Here is a 23,960-nt window from a genome sequence, read left to right as displayed (position 1 = left end):
AGAATATGTCAGAGATAGGACTTAAACCCAGGCTTTCTCAGTCCTAAGGCCATCCATTTATCTATTACATCATGCTACCCTAAGATTATTGCCTAACGTATCAAGAGTTATCAGTTCAAGATTGCAGAAGCTGCACAGGATTTCAATAGAGATATACTTCTCCATTGGATTTAAGTGCTATAAGGGAAAAAAAATTTATTATAAATAAAATTTTTAAAATAATAAAGAATGTGCACATGATAAAGCTGGGTTTTTTAAGTCTTTTTTTTCTTTTACTATTGTAAAAGAATCCAAGTTCCAACATATCCTTCTGCTATTTTTCTGGGAATATTTGTAAATGTTTCAATTGTAACTCTTTTTTACAGCTCCTTGGGGGTAACGCTGTCACAAAACTTTAGAGGAAAGAGAAGGTGTTGTGGTGGGTAAATTAATACAGGCCTGACGCAGGTGTAGGCAGTTCCAGAAGCTACGTACATGGTACCAATCCAACCATACACCTGCATCTGGTAAGGACACCTGCTATGCCATACTTAGAATGGGCTTAAAAAGCATTCCAGGGATTGTCCAGGAAATATCTGCTTCCCCAGCAGCAACTTCAAGCAGCATAAATCCCCATGATTAAATTCCTGAGCTTCAGACCACAGTCTCAGCAGCACTAGCATCAGGGTTGTCTTCTTGGCGTCTTAGTTGCATCTCATCTTTGAAAGCCCTGTTCAGTACTACCTTTAAGGACTCCTTAAATGGTTTCTTCTTACTGCTGCCCACAAAGAAGTAAATAAAAGGGTTTGCACTGCTATTGATGGTAGAGAAGAGAAGGGAAATATGGTGCATGTTCCCAAACGTCGACCAGTACTCATAGTACAGGAGGTAAAGAAGTCTCATGGGCATAGCAAAAATGAGGAAGATGATAATGGTGACCATGATGACTATGTAGAGCTTGGAGGAATGAGAGGTCCAGCTATTCCTTCGGATCTTCACCACCAGGATCACACTGGACACCACCATGAGAGGCGTGAACACGAGGAAGCTCAAGATGGAGATGAAGATAATCACGGCTCTGCAGTCACTCTGGGAGTGGCCCTTTCTTCCAATGTCAATGCACATGACATGCTCCATTGTGGTCACCAAGCAAGAAAGAGCCCAGAGCAGGCCACAGACACAAGCAGACTGATGTTTAGGGCGGTGACATCGGTACCAGATGGGGTACAGGACTGAGAGACAACGTTCCACACTGATGGCTGTTAGGAGGTAGAGGCCAGTGTTGTAGCCAAACAGAAAGGTCACTGATAATGTGACAATGGTATAATAATACCCAGAAGATAGCTCATAATCTAGAGCATAGTCAACTGACAAAATAAAGATACAAAAGAGCAGAGAGATGTCGGCAATAGACAGGTGGGTGATGTAGACTGTGAAGGGGTTTCTCCTCATCCGAAAACAGAGAAACCACAGGAGAATTCCATTTTCAACAAAGCCCAGTGGGGAGATACTCAAGATGACCCAGTGCACAATTGGGATTTTCCGATCCACATCTCCTGTAGATGTGTTCCTGTTGGTGGAAGTGTTCCCTAGAGTTTCAGGGATAAATGATGTGAGGTTTGCTTCATCCATGAGGAAGTCTTAGAGCAGGGCTTCTTTTCTGTGAATGGGTCCAAAAATATGCCATGCAATCAGTGAGTCTGAACAGGAGAGAGAAATTCAATATGAATAGTTATAACATGTATGCTATAAACCTTTTTAAAGAGAGGCAATACAATTTCTTTCTGAGAATGGCAGTGATGTGGAAGGCCAATCTGGTGACCTTTCATGATCCCCATTTTCTCTGGAATTCTATATTAACATATTTAATCAGGGCCAGAAGGAGCATAGTAAAAACACCAAGTTGCCCAGCATGGTGGCACATACCTACAATCCCTGCTACTGGGGAGGCTGAAGCTGAACTTGGGGGTTCTGAGCTGCAATAGGCTAAGATGATCCAATGTCCATACTGTATGGCAACAATATGGTAGTAAGTCCTTGGCAGGGGTGATGGAGCTGGGGGGCGGGGTGGGAGGAAGAGAGCACATGGGGAAAGGGAGAAATCAGGCTGCTTTAGAAAGGGCAAACCAATTCAGGTCAGAAACAAAACAGGCCAGAGTTCCTATATTAATCAGCAGTGGGATGAGTGACCATTGCAAAAGAAAAAAAAAAAAGAAAGAAAAAGCACTAGGTTGAGAACTGTTCAGTTCCTAGCCAAAATTTTCTGTCTAGCTCTGAGAAAGTCAATTGTCTACAGAGAAGCACAAAAAGACTCACATGAATTGATATAGAATCAGCAAAATAAAACTCATGAAGACTACAACAATATAAATTGAAAGAATGGAAAAAGAAAAAAAGAAAAAAGGAAGGACGGAAGGAAAGAAAGGAGGAAGGGAGGGAGGAAGTAACTGAATGCTAAGTATAATAGCCAAACTTGGCTGGGAGGAAATGATGAGAAAATGCACCTCCATCTCTTCATTGAAGAGGAGGTGGTGGAACTATGGCTGTGGAACATTACAAATATTCTCAGACTCAACTGATATACAGGTTAGTTTTGCAGAAAATGTTTCAATTTTTTTCTCTTTTTGTCTCTGTTAAGGAGATAGTGCTCTGGGCAGTAGAAGAGGGGATCTATTTGGAAATGAAGTTGATATAAAGACAAAAATATATCAATCAATACAACATAAAAAAAAAAGAAAAGAAAGTCAAGTCACCTTCCTATATCTCATTTCTTCTGCCTTTATAACTGAGATGAACTCAACTGACCTCACAAAACATAAGTCAAAAGTAATACTCAATAAGGAGGGAGTACACAGTAAAATTGTTTTTTCTTTCCAAATGTAAGCTATTTTATTAATGCTTAAGAAAGCTAGTATACTAAAAACAAACCAAGCTAGAAGAAAAAAATCACAGAAAAGAAAATCAGCTAAAAGCACTTAGATATGAAATATCCCTTATGAAGGCACCTAGTCGAGCTGGTTATTGTATTCAAACATACTTCCTAGGTAACATATGGTAAGTGTAAGCAGAATATATTTTCAGAAATATATAACATATAGATGAAAACATCCAAGAGAACAAAACAAGAACACTGCTGATAGACATTTAACAAAGAATTAACCTGGAAGCAATGATAGAAAAGAAGGCTGTCAACACACAGCCATTTAGGAGGCTTGACCCTTACTTTAATCTTAGAAGATGGTTATTTGTAAGCCTCTATGTTGAACTAGTGCTTTAATAAATGTATGGAGATCAGTGATTTTGTGGCTGACAGGAAAAACACAATAAAAACAAGAATACTGAACAAAAGAATCAACTCTGGAGTCAGAAGGCCTGAGTTCACATTTGTCTCTAACACTTAGTATCTGTATTACCTTAAGCAAGTCTCTTAACCTCCCTAAGACTCTGAGGCTTCCTTATCTATAAAATAGATGGATTGGGCTAGATGGTCTCAGAAGTTCCTTCCTCGAGGCTCTAGATCCAGGTTCTATAATCTAGAGCAGAGATTGCTAGCTGTGCTGGCTATGCCTAACTCCTTCTCTCTTGCCCCAGGTTGATTTACAAAGAGACCAGGAGCATTATGGAGGCTATGAAAAACATGTCACCCCAGCTCCACACACCTCGAAGTTTTACTGAGTGTGATCTTTAGGATGCTTTGAAGACACATAGAGCAATGGTCAAGGGTATAAAAAGGACTGAAAAAATTTTCTAATCACAAGTCAGAGAGAAGACTGAAATCATTAAGTCTGAGCCTCTTCCCTTGACTCATGGTATGATTAAGTGTTAATCTTGTGAAAGTATAACTCTACAAATGGCACAACGTACAGTGTTGATGTACCAAATTTTAGGAGCGGCTATGGTAACCTCTCAAAGCTGTCAAATCAAGCTCAGGGTACAATTCTCAAAGTAATTTGTTTCTTGCGTATTTAAAAAAAAACTTTTATCTTTATGATGTACTAGATGTCCTTATATACATTTTATTACATTTAATATTTTTTGACAAACTTACTTTAGTAGGACTAGGAAAGGTGTGACCCCTTTGTTCATAAAATTGGCTCTTGAACTAAGTCAGCTTAAGGGCCAATTTCTTAACACAATTACTTTTTCCTCTTTTAACATAATGTTGTCAATATTATCCTTATAATAATGATAACTAACATTTAGATAATGCTTTAAGGTTTGCAAAGCACTTTACATATATTAAATTATTTGAGCCTCATAACAATCTTACAAGCTACTATAATACTATATATGATAAATAAGGACCAAATATATAATAATATTGTAAGTATTATTTTACAGCTAAGAAAATTAAGATTTAGAGAAATGTGATAACACATGGGAATGCAGTTAGGTGGTACAGTGGATACAATACAGGGCCTGGAGTCAGGAAGACCTGAGCTCAAATTTAGCCTCAGACACTTATGAACACTGTGATTCTGGGCAAGTCACTTCATCCTTTTTACCTCAGTTTCCTCGTCTATAAAATGAGCTGGAGAAGGAAATGGCAACCACTCCAGTATCTTTGCCAAGGAAACCCCAATTGGGGTCATAGTCATACACAACTGAAACAACTGAAAAATAACAACAAACTCAGCTTATAAGTATGAGAGGCAAGATTCAAACCCAGATATCCCTTATTCCAAATCTAGCACTCTATCCCCTATGCAACACTACCATATTATCCTTTTTATTCATTAAGAAACATATAATCATTGTATAACATTTAATGATAAACACCATTTCTGTCAATCTTTTATCTTTAAATTTTTTCACATAAACCCTAAGTATAACTTCTTTAAATATTTTGTATATCCAAATACAACTTTGTTTTGTCTTTATTTTTAAAGTCTTTAAAATGTATGGAATAATTAATTTTTTATAAAATTATAATGAAATACAGCTTTTGATAAGTCTGAACCTCGGTACCGGTTTTACTTTTTTTTAATGTAACTCTTAATAACTTAAATAGAAAACTATTAGGTTAAAAAGTAGGCTCTAAGTTAACCCTAACCTTCATTTTACAGATGTGGAAACTGAAACCCAGAGAGGTTGCAACTTTCATAAATCACACAATAATAATAGCTATCACACATACACGTGTATATACATATATCACTTTAACATTTGCACAGAATTTCACATGTTATCTTATTTGAGCTTCAGCACAACCCTAAGAGGTAGGTGCTATTATTATCCCCATTTTGCAAATGAGAAAACTGAGGTTGAGACAAGTTAAGTGAGATTAAGTCCAGGTTTACTGAGTAAGAGTCTGAGAAAAGATCTGAATTCAGGTTTTTTTGACTTCAAATTCAACACTCTATCTGCTGTACCACTTAGCTGCCCTGTCACTTGTACAACTACTAAGTGACAGAGGAGTGATGGAATGTTTTTAAATATTTAGAAAGCTAGCATGTAAAAGGAGTATTATATTTGTTTTATTTGGCCCTAGAGGGGAGAACTTGGAGCAATAGGGAGGAAGCTACACAGAGGCTTGATGTAAGGAAAAACTTTCTAACAATTAAAGCTATCAGAGAGTAGCACGGCCTGCCTGGTAAATAATGGTTTCTTCTTTCCTGGAGGTCTTTGAGCAAAGGTTGATGGTCATTTGTAGGGTTGGTGATAGAGTGAATTCTTGTTCAGGTACCAATTGAGCTAAATACCCTCTACATGTTCCATTCGCTTCTGAAAATGAGCCTGTCTTGTTGTTGTTGTTCATCCTTCATTTCATCGGGTGATGTCTTGACTTGCTCACGAATGGGATGTAAGTGAGGCAAAGTTGCACAACATCATTAGCCTTACTTTCTCTTCCTGAGTCAAAGTCCAGTGGCAGGATAAAAGTCAAAATGATTGTTGATAGCTCGGAATGCAATGGATGACCTTGGCGTCTTCAATGTCTGACCAAGCTCCAAGAAACTAATATACTTAATAAGATCACCCATTCCCTTGTAAGACAACACTTGTATTGGGCTGAAATCTCTCTATAACATCTACCATTCCTTCTAGATATTTCTTCCAGGGTCAGACAGAACACTTCTAATACTTCTTCCAAAACAGCCCTTCAGATGAGAGGCTAACCCACCATACACTCATCCACCTTACACCTAAGTCTTTTCCATTCTAGGATTAAAAAAAAAAACCCTTTTTACGGAGCAGCTAGGCAGTGCAGTGATAGAGCTCTGGCCTTGGAGTCAGGAGGACCTGAATTCAAATCCAGCTTCAGACATTTGACACATACTACCTGTGTGATCCTGGGCAAGTCACTTAACCCTGACTGCCTCACCAAAAAAGAAAAAGGAAAAAACAAACAAACAACAAAGTTCCCCTTTTCTCATATGACACTGTTGGCGTGATCTTGAGGACTAGACCAAAATACTCTGGCTACACTCCTCTGGACACCCTTCAAGTTTCAAAATGACATTCCTCAAACCCAACATTAGATTGCCAATGTGATATGACTAGGACAGATTACAACCTGATTATAACCTCCCATGTTCCAGATGCAATGCCCCCTCATAATTCTTGTATTAAGTCATTCCCCATCAGGGATGTGCTAGATCCAGGTTGAATAGGCAAGAGGTGGTTGCTAAATTTTCAATGTGAACATTTACACCTCAGAAATTGGCAAACACTACAAATAAGGGCTTGACTTACTGTTCTTTTAACTTAACAAGATTTAATAAAGTGACAGAGAAAATGTTAATGATGCAGATTAAATTAAAAAATTTTTTCCCAGAGAGTGGATTATTAAAAATTCATCAATATACCATTGTCTCAGATCCTTATGAAATGGAAATGGCAAAGAATAAGCAGTAAACTAAAGAAATAATTAATGTCCCATGATGCTCCAGCATTTCTAGAGAGGTAGCATACTCATCCCGCTTCCTTAAAGTTTCTTGAACCTAATCAAGGAAAGGAAGAAGAAATGGGAAAGAGGAAGAAACAAATGAAGCATCCTTCACTATTCCTGAGTCACCAGTCAGCATCTGACTTAACTATCAATCAATATCAAGCCTAATAAGTATAGCTCAGTCCATCAAGCTTTGTATAGGAACCAATTAAAGCCATCCCAGATTGACCTCATATCATGATAGTCTGATAGCATTAACAGCTTTGCTGGACAATGACATTACTGGAAAAGGGGACAGGAAACTGAAAGAATGAATTGCCTGTTGTTAAAATACCAGATTATGACTAAATGTAGGAGTGATCTGATAATGAACCTGATAATGATAATGAATCTTATAATGAACAGCAACGCTGTCTGCTTCAAGAACCAGTCAGTCGCATTCAGAGAGCAGACCCACTCAAAATGCCCCTGGAGGAACCAATATTAAAAAAAAAAAACCTACTTGCATAAATTTAGGAACAATCATTAATTAAAATAATTCTCTAATGTGTGAATCAGAGATTCAGCCAATTTGTCACATGCCTACGACTAGAATACAGATTAAAATCCTTTTATAACAACTCTCCCTTCTTACAGGCTCTGCAATTTCTGTTGCTGTAGAGTTTTATTTGAATAAGTATGCTAGAAAGCACATTCCCATTACATAGGACCTAGAGACGAATGGAAGGCCAAATTTAAGGAGGCTGAGGAATTTAGGTTGTGACTGAATTATAGAGATGTAGGGAGCTGAAGTATACATTTTTTCTGCCTGCCACATAGTATAACTCAGTTACAAAAAAGTTCTCAATCACAGTACAGAGAAGTGATAGGGACCAAAGAATCTGGTACACAGGATTAGTCATTGTAGGGCAGCTAGGTGGTACAGTGGATAGAGTGCCAGGCTTGGAGTCAGGAAGACTCATCTTCCTGAGTTCAAATCTGCCCTCAGACACTTATTAGCTACATGATCCTGGGCAAGTCACTAAACCCTGTCTGCCTCAGTTTCCTCATCTGTAAAATGGGCTGGAGAAGGAAAATGGCAAACTGCTCCAGTCTCTTTGCCAAGAAAACCCCAAATAAGGTCACAAAGAGTCACAAACTACTCAAACAAAACAAAACAAAACAAACAAAAAAACCCCAACTGAACACATTTGTTATTGTAGAGATGAGATTCAAACACAGGTCCCTCCTGAACTCAGACTGAGTGTGACTTCTACCACACTACTCAGTGAACTAGCTCACCAGAATAATCCTTTTAGGTGAGTACACTAAAAAAAGAGTAAGATAGCATCTGCCCCCAGAAAACAAGAAGAATGAATCTCATTTCATCTGCCCCTCATCAAGTCTGAGCTTAAGCAATCTCTTAGAAACGTAGAGCGCTGGGGGAAAAGCAGGTGGTTTATTTGTTAAGACTTCCATAGTTTCTTCCTGAAAATTCCTCTTCCTCTTTCATACAGTCCTTGGTGTCTCTGAACAAGGATAAATTAATTCATGCTATGGTATTAGTAACTCCAAAAGCTACTTCTCCTAAGGATATCTGCATTTTAAACCAGGACCACAGGGCAGCTAGGTGGCACAGTGGATAGAGCTCTGGCCTTGGAGTCAGGAAGACCTGAGTTCAAGTGTGGCCTCAGACATTTGACATTTACTAGCTGTGTGACCCTGGGCAAGTCACCTAACCCTGACTGCCTCACCAAAAAGGCAAATAAACAAACAAAAAAAATCAGGACCACCAAGCTTTTAAGAGGGGGGATTCTTAACACACACACACAAATATTCATATTAATGGTAGAATTCTAGGCAACATGACACCTGGTTAGGAGGGATGATTTTGGACTAAGGGAACCTTTTTGGCCCTCAAATAATATATAGTCAGCTACCTTTTGTGTATTAAGGCTGATTCTTCTTAGGGCCTAATTCTACCCAGGCTATGGAGTACATGTCCTTGTTTGGGTAATTTAGTCTTTCCTTTTCATTTCATCCCTGATAACATGGAGATAATACTTCTGAAGACATATTTCTCAGAGTAGTTTTAAGAAAACATAAAGACATGGGGCAGCCAGGTGGCGCAGTGGATACAGCTCTGGCCTTGGAGTCAGGAGAATCTGAGTTCAAATCTGGCCTCAGACACTTGACACTTACTAGCTGTGTGACCCTGGGCAAGTCACTTAACCCTGATTGCCTCACCAAAAAAAATACAAAGACATACCATGACAAGGGAATAACTCAGCAAACTGAGATATACATCTGTAATGTAATAGTATTGGTCTCTAAAAAACAAATGAATATGAGGAATTGCAGAGAAACATGGGAGGATTTGTATGAACTGATATAGGGCAGAACTAAGCAGAGCCATGAGTATCATATGCACAGTGACTAATAACGTAAATACAAATAACACAAAAAGGCAAGAGAACACAGGTTAACTGCAATGTCCACTGATGAAACACAATTCTTTGGGGAAAGAGGTAGAGCAGAATGTTGCATGAACTGCTAGACACGGTCATTTTTTTTCAGCTGGTTTGGAATAATTGATTTTATTACAAGTCAGAGTATAATGGGGGGGTATATCAGCAAATGACTGTGCTATTAAAAAATTGATAAAATTTTGTAAAAATAATAGAATGAAAACATTTTTTAAAAGATGAAAGAAGAGAGATTATAGAGCACTTTGCCAATGTATGAGTCTGCGTGTGTGTGTGTGTATATATATGTATGTGTATATATATATATATATATATATATATGAAATTCCAGGTTATGAAAATTATTCGATATGCAGGGAAGTTAGGTATGAATATTTCTTTTAAAACTAAAGTTTGATCGGGTTGTGCCCTGGCAGATGTGTAGGCTATATTTACTTTTCAGCCAGAAAGAAACTAAAAGGGGAAACAAGAAAGAGTAGACAAAACTAGTGAAAATAATTCAAGTGAAAGTCTCTCTAAAGTTTGCTGTTGTTGCTGTTTTCCGTGGAGACTGAAGAAGCTAGCTACTCCCCTCCAATACTTCCACGCTACTGACCTCCCAAATCCCATGCTGCCTCAGGATCCTCATTTAACACACCAAACCAAACCAAATGAAAACAGTTCGAGAGGGGCGCTCCAGAAACCTGTCTCCAGTTCTTGGACCTAACCCTATAATGTCAACCTCTTATTCTTAACTCCCATGCTGTGCACTGAATGGCCTAAATCAGCCCCAGGCACCCTGCCCAGTCAGCATCACTAAGATGCCTACATTCAAGATTAAGACTCAGAAACTTCTTTTATCAGAAACTTTGTCCTCAATGATTGCTTTTCTGATTCTTTCAACCACAGAGCTAGTGCTGATGCCTTGTGTCTGAAAGCAGAGAGAGATGCCGAGCAAACTCTGCTCTTCTTTGATCATCCGTTTAGAGCTGGACGGGAGCCTAGAAATCACAGGTTCACAAATCGAGAACTGGAAGAAACCTCAGAAGCCATTTTGTCCAGTCCCCTCATTTTAAAGGTCAGTGACTTGCCCAAGGTCATACTGGTGGTGCATGAACTCATCTCCAATCCAAATTCAATACTCTTCCTCACACATCACACTCTCTCCCTCACATGTGCTATTGCACACTTTGTTCAAGTCAACACTCCAAAATTTTCCCTAGTAATATCATTGAGGGATGGGGAGGCAAAGGGAGCAACAGTTCTCTCCCAACCCCCAACCCCGAATCAGTCCAAACACCTGGCCAGAAAGGAATTATTTAGAAAGCCGCTTTTACAACTTGAGACTCCACCAACCAAGATTTAATCTTAAGACCTTCACCTCCTGACCTGGATCAACGAGAAGTTGCCTAATGGCAATTTTCAAGGAAGGTTGGGGAAGGTATAAAACATCTGACCCAAAACAACTAACACTTAAGGACAAAGCACTCCAAAATAACAGTGTGAAACTGAGAGAGCTTACTGACAACACACACCCAACAAGCAAACATCTCATACGTGACGGAGTGACCAGCACAGAAGCAGTTCTCTGAATGGTAGTTTTTCTTTTTTTCTCTGGTTAAAAAAAAGACAACACCTGAATGATTAAAATAGGAGGAGAGACTTACTAATGTTATCCTCATGGGAGGGTCCAGAGATTCCCATGGGAAGGATCCTCTTCAGCATTCTGGGGCATCCATCCAGAGGGTGCAGATTTCCCCTCCTCCCCACCCTTCAGTCAGAGGATCTCCAACCTCAGCCTCTTCTTGAAGTGTGGCTGGAGCCTCCTTTCTCTACTGAAATAAAGGGCTGCTCTCCCACGACTGAAAATATTTGCGATGTGCCAAGCAGATGGTCCCACGCTTATCAGCAGAAGCTATGCTTCCAATGGCATCATTCAGTGACACATCTGAGGGAAAATCTTCACACTAAACTGCAGTAGGTATGAAGGAGAGAGTGACATATGAAAATGGACCTGCTTCAAACCCCAGTGAGGGCCAGCTGGGGACCAATCGCTATGATATGAAATACGAAGGGATAAATGACCTAATAACATGTTAATAGGAAGGGCAAAATTCAACAGGAGAAAAACAGCTCCTTCCCATCTCTCTTTTCTGGCTACCATATGCACAATGCAGTCTGTAAGAGCAAAGTGCCCCATTGGACAAATACTAGGAAAACCACTTAGTTAGCTAAGAGGTAGGAGATAGCAGTTAAGGCTATATCAGGGTGCTCTGAGCATTCTCCTATCTACCTAATTCTGGAAACTTCTTCCTGGGAGCAAACACTAAAGTCAGAATTCAGATCTCTTCCTACACAATCAGAAAACTAAGGTCTCTTCACTTAAATGTAAGTTTTTCTCCTTTTCCTATCACCTTCCCTCTGCCAATATACTAAATGGCAACTAGACCCAATTCAAATCCCCTTGAGGGTGATGGGTAGAATATCAGAGCACTTTTGTCTCAGAGCAAATAATAAGAAGGGCCAGAATCATAATAAATGGCCAAAAAAAGATAATTTCTCCTTTTTCCTTCTATCTTCAAACCGATCATAAGCCAGTGGACAAAGTCAACAGCATGAGAAGCAGCACATGACCTAGAGAATGGATCAGATATAAAAAAGGGGAGAAGGGAAGTCCACATTCTATGGTAAACAAATATCTATGAAATCACTTTTCTTCAGTTTGTTTTCCATAATAATCAAGACCAAACACACACAAAAGAATGGGAAGACAGACCTGCTATTCTGGTCTTCCTATAGAAAGAAGGAAATAAAAAAAGGAAAAGCCAGCCCCTAAAATCGCTCAACCCCAAGCCCAAATTGGGGAACTCCAAATGCCTCCGAACCTGCCTGTGTCACATAGAGTCAAAATTAGCCAAGTCAGTCCCACAAACTCATGGAACACACTTCTGGTACCTGATTCTTATTCCTCCAGGTAAGTGAGAGTCCTGTCCACTGGAGCAGTTGGCATTTCTCAGAGAAAATGCAGAAACTGAACATGGGGAATCATCAAAACAAGGCAAGCTACAAGACAAAAGGGAAGACTCCCGAATGCAGATAGGGACGAGACAGACACATATGACACTCACATACATATACGCAGAGGACAATGAGGATACAATAAAAATAACAGGCAAATTGGCAATGATATGGGGGGGCAGTTACAAAAAATAAGAAGAGACACTGAAGGCAGGGAAGAACAAAGAGAGGGGAAATGAGAAAGAAAGACAGAAAGAACTTCCCTGCTTTCTTGCTTTTCATTTAATTATTTTTCAGGGCATGAAAGACCATCCAGATTTTGTGAAAGATTCATTCTGTTCCTCTTGGGGCTGTGAAACCCTAGGCAGAGCTTACAACTGCAAGAGTGCCTATGATGTCATTATTTAAGTCAACAGAACTGATCGACTTACCAGTTTGCTCTACCAACTCTTAAAAGAACAGAAGAGTCTGTCCATACTGGCAGCAGAGATTGGTTAGTACAATCCTAGCCAGAGGGTGAAAGAGGAAAAGACCAGCTGGAAGCTGGAGTGGCAACCCGGTTAAGAGGAGAGAGTGACCAATAGTAAGCAATGGAAACTCTGGGTGAAATGAATCTCTTTTTTTCTTTCCCTCCCTTCTTGAGTGGGTAGTAGAAGGTGACAATTGTTTTTGTGACTAATTGGCACCACTAGTTAGGCAGGAACTGTTACAGATGGAACTTGAGTTTCATTTGTGGTAGATAATGATTTATACTTAGGGAGAATACAGCAATTCTGTAAAAATAAAACTGCCAGCATTTAAGCTACAAATAGGTTGGCTATTTCTGTGCTTGAATTGTCTTTGTGAGTAATCATCTTTCTCAGTGAGGGGTGGAAACGAGTGGTAGGAAAGGGAGAGCAAAAAGAAAGGCCAAGAGAGTCAAGGAGAGTTTGTGGAAAAGAGCAATCTGTGTTCCCCTGCATTCCAGTGTGATGGGACCAAAACTGTAACTAAGATGAGGTCACTGGGGCTTTGGCTCAGGACAATGAATTAGCGGGTACTCCCAAAATTGGAAGTTTCTCAGTAGGCAGAAGTAACAGAGATCAGCATTTATTTAGCAAGAATGGGCCAGACCCATGATTTTATTGGTTTAGGAAGCTCCCATTGAAGAACTTCCAATGCCAGCGCAGATTGGCACCTTCCTAGCAATTTAAAGCCTCAGATAATTGCTTAGGAGTACTGAGATGTTAACTGATTTACCCAAAATTTAACAGCCTGTATATGGCAGTGGTTGGACTTGAACCCAAGTCTTCTGCCTCCAAGACCTACTCATTATCCCCACTGAATCATTTAGCAGTTAAGCTGGAACTGAACAAGAATAACTTGTCAAAATAAGAATCAAAAAATGCAGGACTAGGCTCTGCTTCACTCTGCTCAATTGACGGCATGCTTTGCATCTCTCACCCGGGTGACCACTTGTTCCACTCGCCCTGACAAACTTCCAGATAGAGGCCTCTTTAGATATAGGACAGGAGGGATGTTCTCTCTCTCTCTCTCTCTCTCACTCACACACACACACACACACTATACACATCTACAAGCAATGTTGATCCTTCCAATGCTGTCTAGCAAAAGAAAGAGCAAATATGGTGAGCACTGCCTAAGATAAAGGGGATTATGGAAGTAGCCTTATGAGCTATCATTGGCAAAGCCATTCATAAGTGGGGAACAGGAGGGCCATTTACCCTGGGTCTCCAACTAGGCTTTAAATTTAGCAAGTTAAGAACTATCACTGTTTAACTAAAGGGTCAGAACATTTGGATAGACTCCTCAGGCTTCATGGCAATTTTGATATTGCACAACAGCTAAATTTTAACCTCAATAATTACAGTAATACAACTGAATGGAGAAAAAGTTGGTAAAGCATTTGATAAAAATTTTAGATAAATTCTTGCTATACCTAGATAGAATTATCTTTCTCACTAATCTTTATTTTTAAATGGAATTTTATAGACATGTTTTGCTTTTATCTTACCTTTCTTATAAAGAATAAAAATTGAAAAAAATTTGAGAAAATTAACCAACATATTTAAAAAAATCTAATATTATAGGCAGTGTTCCACATCTGTGGTCTCATAACACTTATTTAAAGTTTTTAAATTAATTTATTTTTTATTTTGAACTTGCATACAAAAAGAACATTTCCATATATACAAATTTGAACACAAAAGAGGAATTTTAATGAAACCATGAATCTCCATTTGATATTGCTTGCTTTTGTTTTTTTAAAGTATATAATAAACAACGTACATTCTTTTCAAAACTTTTCTATTTGTCTGTTTTTTCCTTCTAGAGTTCTTCTGTTCTTTCATGTGTATTTTAAGCAATGACCCTAAATTTGGGAGGATGTCACTATTACTAACCCTTTCCTCCCTCTCAATACCTCCCCCAATGTAATTTTTAAAAAACAAGAGAAATGGAAAAAAAAAAGCCCACCTTTTTTTAAACAAATAAGAATAATTAAGGAAAGCTAAACCACACAGTGGCCATGTCTAATAATGTGCATAATGGAATCCAACCCAGCTCTTGGAGGAGACAGGTAACACGTCTCATTGTGGGTCCTCTGAAGACAAAATTGGTCTTTGCATCATCATTGCTTTGCAGGTTAAGTTATTCTTGGTGATAAGTCCATGTCTTTTGTCTTTTAGAATATTTTTGTCATCCTGTCCTATATCTAAAGAGGCCTCTATCTAGAAGTTTTTCAGGGCGAGTGGAACAAGTGGTAATCTGGGTGAGAGATACGAAATCTTTTAGAAGATTTTTGCTCATTTACTGTAGAAGTTGCCAGATTTTGTGTGATCCTGACTGGTTCCTTGGTACTTGAACTGCCTCTTTCTGAATGTTTGCAATATTTTTTCTTTCATATGGGAGCTCTGGATTTTGGCTATGACATTCATGGAACCTTTCCTTTTGGGGTTCCTTCAGGAGGTTATTGATAAATGCTTTTCATCTTTACTTTGCCCTAAGGTTCTAATAGATCTGGGTAGATTTCATTTGTGATTTCTTGGAATACAGTGCCCAGACTTTTTAAAAATAATTGTTTTCAAAAAGTCCAATGATTCTTAAATTATTTCTCCTTAACCTTTTTTCTCAGTCAGTTGATTTTGATATCAGATTTCTTACATTTTCTTCTATTTTTAAAATATTTAAATTTTGTTCTAATATTTGTCTTATGGGAAGAATTTATATAGCACCTACTATGTGTCAGACACTGTGCTAAGTGCTTTACAAATATTATTTTATTTGATCATGGAGTCATTGATTTCAAAAAGTGCGTATCTTGGATAAGGCTGACCTTTTTTCCCCCTTCTAAATCAGACTACTTATTCTCTTAGTTCTTTCCTCGAGAGTTTTTATTTCATTTTTTAATCTCTTATTTCATTTCTTCTAGGTATTCATGGACTCCTTGTAGAAAATCCATTTTTCCCTATTTCTCTGCTTATAGTTGTTACAGATTTACTCTCTTTTATTGGGGGAGGGGGGTGGGAGAGGCAGAGAGGGATAGCTATAATTTTTGATACTGGCTCATGTCATCTTTGTCTTACTCATCTTTTCAACTTTAGTTCCTGAAGAGGGTCTTTGTTCCAGGACCAAGCTCTATACCTTCCCATGTTTTTGTTTAGAATGGACATCCTCACTTAGTTTCCTTCTGGATCACCTCACTTTGTTATAGAAAGGTTAGAGAGGTTGAATACTCCAGCATTTGACTCATAAAACAACAGTGATTGCAGTTATCCATGCTGGTGAGGACAATAACTAAAGGGCAAAAGATTACAGACTAGGAGGCCAATAAAACAGAATTTAAGAGATAGAAGGAACATTACAAATTAGTATGATCTCTTTTTCAAAAAGGTGATTGTCTCCAGAGTTAATGTTAAGCAGAGTGTAGCCTCATGGTGCATGACAACTAATTTAGTCACAATTTGGTATGGTGGAAATAACCCAAATGACTTGGCTTCAAATCCTGCATCTGCTACTTGTTGCTGGTTTATCTTATCTGTAAAATTAAGGGACTGAGTTTGATGATTTCTAAGGTTGCTTCTAACACTAAATTTATGGTCTTACGAACTCGTGACTATAAACTGTTTCAGGTTTCACTCTAACAACCTTTGTCTGGCTCCTTCAGGCAATGATTTTTTTGTCCTGTTCACTTATCTTAATATTAATTTAGAGCACTAATGGGTATCGTTGGTAAGGATCAAAAACATACCAATTCCTACTTCATGGTCAGCATTTTGTCCAGTCTGAGGCCTTCCAGTGTCCAAGTTCCCAGAATCCCAGAATTTGAGAACTTCAGCAGACATTTAGTCTAGCCAATAGCAAGAAAGAGAACTCTAATATAAAATGCCTGACAAGCAGTCATTCAGCCTTGCTTGAAGACCTCCAATGAAGGGAAAATAACTCCCAAAGCAGTCTATTCTGCTTTTGGTTGTCTCTAATTGATTAAAAAAAAACAACTTTCCCTCTGATATCAAGCCTAAATTGATGTCTTTGTAACTTTCATGCATTATTCCCGATTTTGCTCTCTGGGATCAAACAAAATAAATTTATTCCTTTTTTCACATGAAAGCCCTTTACATATTTGTTCAAATGAACCCATTTCTTTTTTTGACAGGTATAACAGGGAAATCATTTCATATTGTTTACATGCATTTCAGCACTTGACAAAGTCACTCAGGCTATTCTTGTGGGAAAAAAAATGGAGCTATGGGAGCTACATCAGTGGTCTCCAAATTCTTCTGATCATGCACTTGTGCATACCTGCTGGATGAGGAAAGAAGCAGAATTTTCACAGTGTCACCTATGCTGCTACTGTAGATACAGTAGCAGTTAGATACAGAGTAGCAGTTAATGTTTTAACTACCCTAAGAGGTTGAACTCCAAATAGGAGCAAGTTGAAAGCTTGCCTAGGAGTGGGAGGAGGTCAAAGAGGGGACTACTGGGCCACAATGAGAAAAAGGTAAGTGTGATTATGATGGAGACAAGTTCCATGACTGGCTATCTCAGGAAGGGTAGGATGCAACCCATCTTTCCACATTCTGAATGGTTGATCACACACTCTTCGGGGTCATGCCCCCACTTTGGAAACCACTAGGTTAGATGAAAGTATGATTATAAATGGATCTAGAACTGGTTAGCTGATCTGCCTCAAAGAGTAACCACCCCAGTGTTCACTGAACCTCGTTCTGGCCAGTCACAACTCATTCTGGGCACAAAATACTCACACAGAAAGCCAAACTGGATAAGCAGGATGAAAGATATGAGACATGGAAGCCCACATGATGTCTCTACGTAAGGAGCTGAATGTTTCAATGAGGAGAAGAATCTTATCTGTTACTTACAAAAATGTAGGAGCCTAGAAGTCATCTTGGAAGGTCCATCAAGTGTTAAGCAAAAGATGGAAGATGCTAAGAAAAAAACAGCAGATGGGCACGAAAACAGAGAGAAAACTGAAACCAAGCTAAGTGATCTATAACAATGTGCTGTCTCCGTTGGGAAAGTTCTTAATTCCTAACGCTTTACAAGGTGGAAGCAAAGTTTTTAATTTGAAAAATGAAAGGAGACTAATACTAATACTTGGCTGAGATTAGTACTAGATCAATCACAAGTCTATTAAGAAGTATTTTAAATCAGCAAAAAGGAGATACAACCATTGCATCCCATACAATTGAGTCTGATGCTTTGTTCTCTTCTAAGATCCTGAACTCCCCATAGAAAGCTTGTTCCCTTGTGAAGATGGTTTTTGGCAAAGCCATTTCTGGACTTGATACAGTAAGAGAAGAACCATGCAAAGACAGCACACTAATACAATCCCTGAGAAACTACTTGACACTATGGATGTCAAATATCCAAGGAAGATGAAATTGAAACAGAGGAAGGAAGGGAGAATTAACCAGCCTTCCAACTTTTGGCTTCCTCATTCTAGAATTTACACAGAAGTCCATTTGCCATCCTTGCTGTCCCCCAAATCATTTTTGTTTATGATTTAGGACAGGTTTATGTTACTTCTATTTGGACTTCTACATTTCTATATATGAAATATGTAGAAATATATGTATATATTCCTGAAATAGAGGAAAGGGGAATTAACCAGCCTTCCAATTTGTCTGCCTCATTCTAGAATTTACACAGTAGCCCATTTACCATTCTTGTTGTCCCCCAAATCATTTTTGTTTATGATTTAGGACAGGTTTATGTTACTTCTACTTGAATTTCTATATTTCTATATGTAAAACATACATAGAAATATATTCCTGAAACAGAGTAAAGGAGAATTAACCAGTCTTCCAACTTTTTGCCTCATCCTAGAATTTACACAGCAGCTCATTTGCCATCCTTGCTATCCCCCAAATCATTTTTGTTTATGATTCAGGAAAGGTTTATACTATTTCTATTTGGATTTCTATATTTCTAAATGTTATACATATAGAAATATATGTTTATATATGAAAAACCATGTGGTTTTTATGTTTAATATTGGGGAATAAAGCCAGTTAATATTTCGGAAATCTAATGTGGCCAATATAGAGAAGTGGAGTTCTCAGACACATTTCAAATGTTTGATTTTCTCCTTGTAGAGGAGGGAGAAGGAATTAGAAGGAAGGTAGATTAAGGAAGAAATTAGTCCTAAGAAAAGCAAACTCTAAGGATGTACAAAAATATTTATAGTTCTTTTTAAGGTGGCAAAGAATGGGAGTCTGAGGGGTACCCATAAATTGGGGAATCAATGAACAAGTTATGTCATATAAATGTGACGGACTGCTGTTGTGCTGTAAGAAATGATGAAGGGGATGGTTTCACGAAGACCTAGGAAAACCTGTATAAACTGACGCATAGTAAAGTGAACAGAACTAGAGAACAATTCTATGATGATAACAATATGAAAAAGGCAAATAAATTCTAAAAGAATAAGGAACTCTTATCAGCATAATGACCAACTAAGATTCCAGAGGATTAATAATGAAACATGCTGGGGCAGGTAGGTGGCGCAGTGGATAGAGCACTGGCCCTGAAGTCAGGAGGACCTGAGTTCAAATCTGGCCTCAGACCAACACTTGACACTTATCAGCTGTGTGACCCTGGTCAAGTCACTTAACCCCAATTGCCTTAAAAAAAAAAAAAGAAAGAAAAAAAAATAATGAAACATGCTACTCACCTCCTAATAAAGAAGGACTCAGTGTAGAATGAGAAAACACTATGTGAAATTTGTTCTGATTGACTATGTGTTTGTAATGGGTTTGTCTTTCTTTTCTTCTCATTTGGGGGTAGATGGGGAGTGGGGAGAGTGAGAAGGCAGATTTCTGCTGACTGAAAGAAATAAAATATTTAAAAAAATTTTTTTTAAGACAAAATGGTCACTTCCCCACAAGATTCTGATCATCTCTGCTCTGGCAACCAGTTACTTCCTGCTGGTGAGAATCTGACCAGAATAGAACTTCCCCTTCTTGGCTTCTCTGCCGTTTAGCAGAGGAAATTATCATTAAGGCAAATCAAGAAATTATTAGCTGCTCTTCTTTTCGCACAGAAAAAGAGAGAGAGAGATGCAGCAGCTGTCTACATGAACAGAACATTGCAGGCCACAAGCATTTCAGCTCTAAAAGAGGTTTCAAACCTCACCTGACACAGACCTGGCTAAGAATAAGCTCTTGAGAATAGGATGTTGACAAATTGCTATCAGCCTTACAGGCTTTAAGAGCCCTTCTCAGTCACACAGGCTTTTTGCAAAATTCCAGAATTTGAATTGGAAAGGAACCCAGAGGCCATCTAGTCGAACCCCTATGTGAAAGGGAATGCCCACTATAACACACTGGACAAATAGTTGTCCAGCCTATGCCTGAAGATGTCCAAAGAGACAGAACACACCACCTCTCAAGGAAAGCCAGCCCACTTTTGGACAGCTCTCACTGTTAGGAAATATTTTCCTGACATCAAACCTACTAAATGAGCCTTTTCCCCTTTTCCCAGGCATCACTTCTGGTTCTGCTGTTAAGACAAAACAAGTTCTAATCCCCCTTTACCTGCTAGCCCTTGAGAAACGGCTATTATGTTCTCCCATCTCATCCCACCCCCACAGTCTCCCCTTTTCCATGAGAGAAGCAATTCCTTCAACCAAATCTCATGTAACACGGACCCAAGGCCCTTTGCTGAAGATCCCTGACTGCTTTTACTCTGGACATTTAGTTAGTGCTGTGAATGTTGCAAAGCATTTTAGAAATACCATTTCATTTTATGCTCACAACCACCCTGAGAGGTAGGTGCTATTATTATCCCTATTTTACAAATGAGAAAACTGAGGTGGAGAGGTTAAATGAGTTGCCTAAGGTCACAGTGAAGTGTCTGAAGCTGGATTTGAACTCAGGTCTTCAATCCACTGTACCATCATTACTGAACACAGTCCCTGAGATGAGGCACAGAGGGATTATCACCTCCTTATGTCTGAAGACTATGCCTCTCTTAATGTAGTCCGAATCTCATTTGCTTTTTTTGGCTAAAACGTCATACTTCAAACTCATGTTAAGCTTGGAGTCTACAGCACCCCTTCTGAATAACCACTGTTTATCTATGTCTCCCCCATCTTGCATTTGTGAAGTCAATTTTTTCTACTTAAGTGCAAGACTTTAATCCATATTGAATTTCATCTTCTTAGATTCAGCCCAATGTTCTAAGTCTAAGGGTCAGCAAGTCTTTTATGTAAAGGGACAGATAGTAAATATTTGAGACTCTGTGAATCAAAATCAAGGATATTGTGTAGGTTCCTATATAACAAGAGAGAAAACAAGTTTTTACAAATCTCTTATTGATGAAATTCAAAATACAATAGTAATAATTGATTACAATTTTTTTGTAACTCTGGTCTACTAATGAGAAGAATAGAATTCTTTTGGGGGAATAACATTTTATCTATGTTCAAAGTGTTCTCTATCATTAAAATTGATTGCAAATGTTCATCTGTTTATGCTGATCTGTAATGAGATTTTTATATCTTCCATCTTTGAAAATGTCTTTTCACAAAAATGAGTATTGCCAAATATGGATATCAGTCCATGATCATATAATTTTAGTTGAGTATATTCATTGCTTTTAGAGAATTTAGAGAATTCTATTAGATTCTTATCTCGATGTTTGCCTTTTGGCACTGTCATTGTTGAGTCATTTCAGTCATGTCTGACTCTTCATGACCAAATTTGGGGTTTTCTTGGCAAAGATACTGGAGTGGTTTGCCACTTTCTTCTCTAGCTCATTTTGCTTCAGGAAACTGAGGCAAACAGGGTTAAGTGACTTGCCTAAGGTCACACAGTTTGTAAGTGTCTGAAGCCACATTTGAATTCAGGAAGAGGAGTCTTTCTGACTCCAAACCCAGCATTCTATCCACTGCACCTTTTGCCCATTTGGCATGTCATTACACTACAAATTAATTTTCAATTACAAATCAGTCACTTCCAATTGAAGTTTATGTAGACGCTTCTTAATTGCACGGTTAAATAGATATTTTAAAACATAGAAATTCCTTTAGCATTTGCATCAAAGGCCGAAAAACACTACAGGAACTGTAATTTGAGTTTGGAAAATATATTCACCCCAAATTTGTGTGGGAATAGAGATTTCACTTGTTTTAATTTCTGATAGCAAATAAAGCAGCTTGACATTTTGTGATTCAAACTATATTAGCTGTCAAATTGGCTTCACTGTGGCATAACTTTTATATTTAAGTGCTATTTTGCCTTACAATTTTAGTTGATTTCATTAAAAACATTATCATGTCTGCAGCTGGTTCTTTGTAATGACTTTTCCCTTTAAAGATATTCTCTAGCTCTCTCTGGAGAACGACCAAAAATTTCCCCAGAAATGGAAGTTGAGCTTGTTAGTCTATAGTTTGAAAATTATTCTTCTTCCTTTATTTAAAATTAGAACAGCATTTGACCTTCTCCCATTCTTACCTCTCTGACTTTCTGTGATCTTTCCAATATCATTAGTGAGTTCAGCAACAGTATCTGCCAGTTCTTTCACAATGAGAGGACATAGTTCATTGGGCCCAGGAACTTGAATTCATCAAAGTCCTTCTTTATCTTGGGTATCAACTCCCTTCTAGTCATTTTGTTCTGTTATTTCTGGTTTAAGGGTTATTCTCCTTTGTGAGAGAGAAAACAGAAAAAGAATAACAGCTGATTAGCTCTGCTTTCACTGTTGTCATTTTTCATAATTCCAATCACCCCAAGCAACGGTCCAATCCCTTCTTTGATTCTCTTTTTTTCTCTCAATATTGTTGACACAACAACAGCCCTTTTTTTGCCCTTAGCTTCTCTCATTGGTCTTAGCTCATTCTGAACTTTAGTGCTCTTGACACCATTTTTACAAGACTGTGCCACTCTTTAATATTCACCTTTGTTGCCTATCCTTTCTTCTGTTCTTTTCTAAAATTGACCATTTAAAAAATGGTCAATTCCTATGCATCCATATCAGTCTCCAGACAAGTTTGATTTTTATTCCTCAATGGTATTGTGTCTTTATGGAACTATGCCCAAAGGGCAACTAAACTATACATACTCTTTGATCCAGTAATACCACTACTAGGTCTGTATCCTACAGAGATCATAAAAAAGGGAAAAGGACCCACATGTACAAAAATATTTGTAGCAGTTCTTTTTGCAGTGGCAAAGAATTGGAAATTGAAGGGATGCCCATTAATGGGGAATGGCTAAATAAGTTGTGGTATATGAATGTAAGGAAATGCTATTATTCCATAAGAAACGATGAGCAGGGGGCAGTTAAGTGGCACAGTGGATAGAGCACCAGCCCTGGAGTCAGGAAGACCTGAGATTAAATCTGGCCTCAGACCAAATACTTGACACTTACTAGCTGTGTGACCCTGGGCAAGTCACTTAATCCCAATTGTCTTAAAAAAAAAAAAAAGAAAAAAAAGAAAAAGAAAAGAAAAGAAATGATGAGCAGGTGGATTTCAGAAATGCCTGGAAAGACTTACATGAACTGATGCTGAATGAAGTTGACAGAACCAGGAGAACATTGTACACAATAACAGCAACACTGTGCAATCATCAACTATGACAGATTTAGCTCTTGTCAAGCAGTGCAATGATCTAAGACCATTCCAAAAGATTCATGATGGAAAATGCTATCCACATCCAGAGAAAGAACTGATGCAGTCTGAATGCAGATCAAAGCATATTATTTCCACTTTTTTCGTTTTTTTTCATGGTTTTTCCCTTTTTTTCTGTTTCTCCTTTCACAACTTGACTAAGGTGGAAGTATGCTTAACATGATTTACATATACAACCTAAAAAGGAACTGTGTCTAGAATTTTATTCTTTAGAATCTCCCATTCCTCTTGGGCTGACTTCCCCTGAAGTATTTTACTGCATATACTTCATATACCATAGAAGTCTATCTGTGTTCTCTGAACCCTTTGAATTCTGCTTTCTTAAAGTCTACGGAGCATGCCAGGTTGTGTTCAGATTTCCTCTTCTTTACCATAAACTCTATGACTGAATGGTCACTTCCCCCTCAAACTTCCCATCATTTCCACCCCAGCAACCAGTTCCTCCCTGGTAGTTAAAATCATCTCCACAGCAGAA

General features: G+C 38.3%; 2 protein-coding genes and 1 pseudogene across 4 annotated transcripts in view; 2 read left to right on the top strand and 1 right to left on the bottom strand.

Moving 5' to 3' along the window:
• Positions 1–240: 240 nt before the first annotated feature.
• Positions 241–22,491, bottom strand: LOC114031411 (proto-oncogene Mas). 3 transcript variants are annotated; one of them, XM_027846474.1, is made up of 2 exons: positions 22,308–22,491; positions 241–1,679 (listed from the first exon to the last, which is right to left on the bottom strand). In XM_027846474.1, the coding sequence occupies exon 2, from the start codon at positions 1,609–1,611 to the stop codon at positions 634–636; it is 978 nt and encodes a 325-aa protein (XP_027702275.1). In that variant the 5' UTR covers positions 1,612–1,679; positions 22,308–22,491; the 3' UTR covers positions 241–633. The 3 variants fall into 3 exon arrangements, with proteins under 3 accessions (XP_027702275.1, XP_027702277.1, XP_027702276.1); XM_027846476.1 differs by lacking the exon at positions 22,308–22,491 and adding an exon at positions 19,526–19,548; XM_027846475.1 differs by lacking the exon at positions 22,308–22,491 and adding an exon at positions 12,762–13,022.
• Positions 10,261–23,960, top strand: part of LOC114031410 (mas-related G-protein coupled receptor member H-like) — a 41,260-nt gene continuing 27,560 nt past the window's right edge. Inside the window, exon 1 of the mRNA XM_027846473.1 lies at positions 10,261–10,390. The gene's annotated coding sequence lies outside the window, so the exon portion shown is untranslated. The remainder of the gene's footprint in view (positions 10,391–23,960) is intronic.
• On the top strand, positions 17,602–18,262 carry LOC114031412 (annotated as a pseudogene).

The sequence above is a fragment of the Vombatus ursinus genome, unplaced genomic scaffold, assembly GCF_900497805.2.
Source record: "Vombatus ursinus unplaced genomic scaffold, bare-nosed wombat genome assembly UNPS02015175.1, whole genome shotgun sequence".
Taxonomy (NCBI): domain Eukaryota; kingdom Metazoa; phylum Chordata; class Mammalia; order Diprotodontia; family Vombatidae; genus Vombatus; species Vombatus ursinus.
Note: the sequence above shows the minus strand (reverse complement) of the source record. Positions and strands in the feature narration are given on the sequence as shown.

Coding starts and splice junctions, on each gene's coding strand:
- LOC114031411 (XM_027846474.1), bottom strand. CDS start 1,611: ATGGATGAAGCAAACCTCACATCATTTATCCCTGAAACTCTAGGGAAC.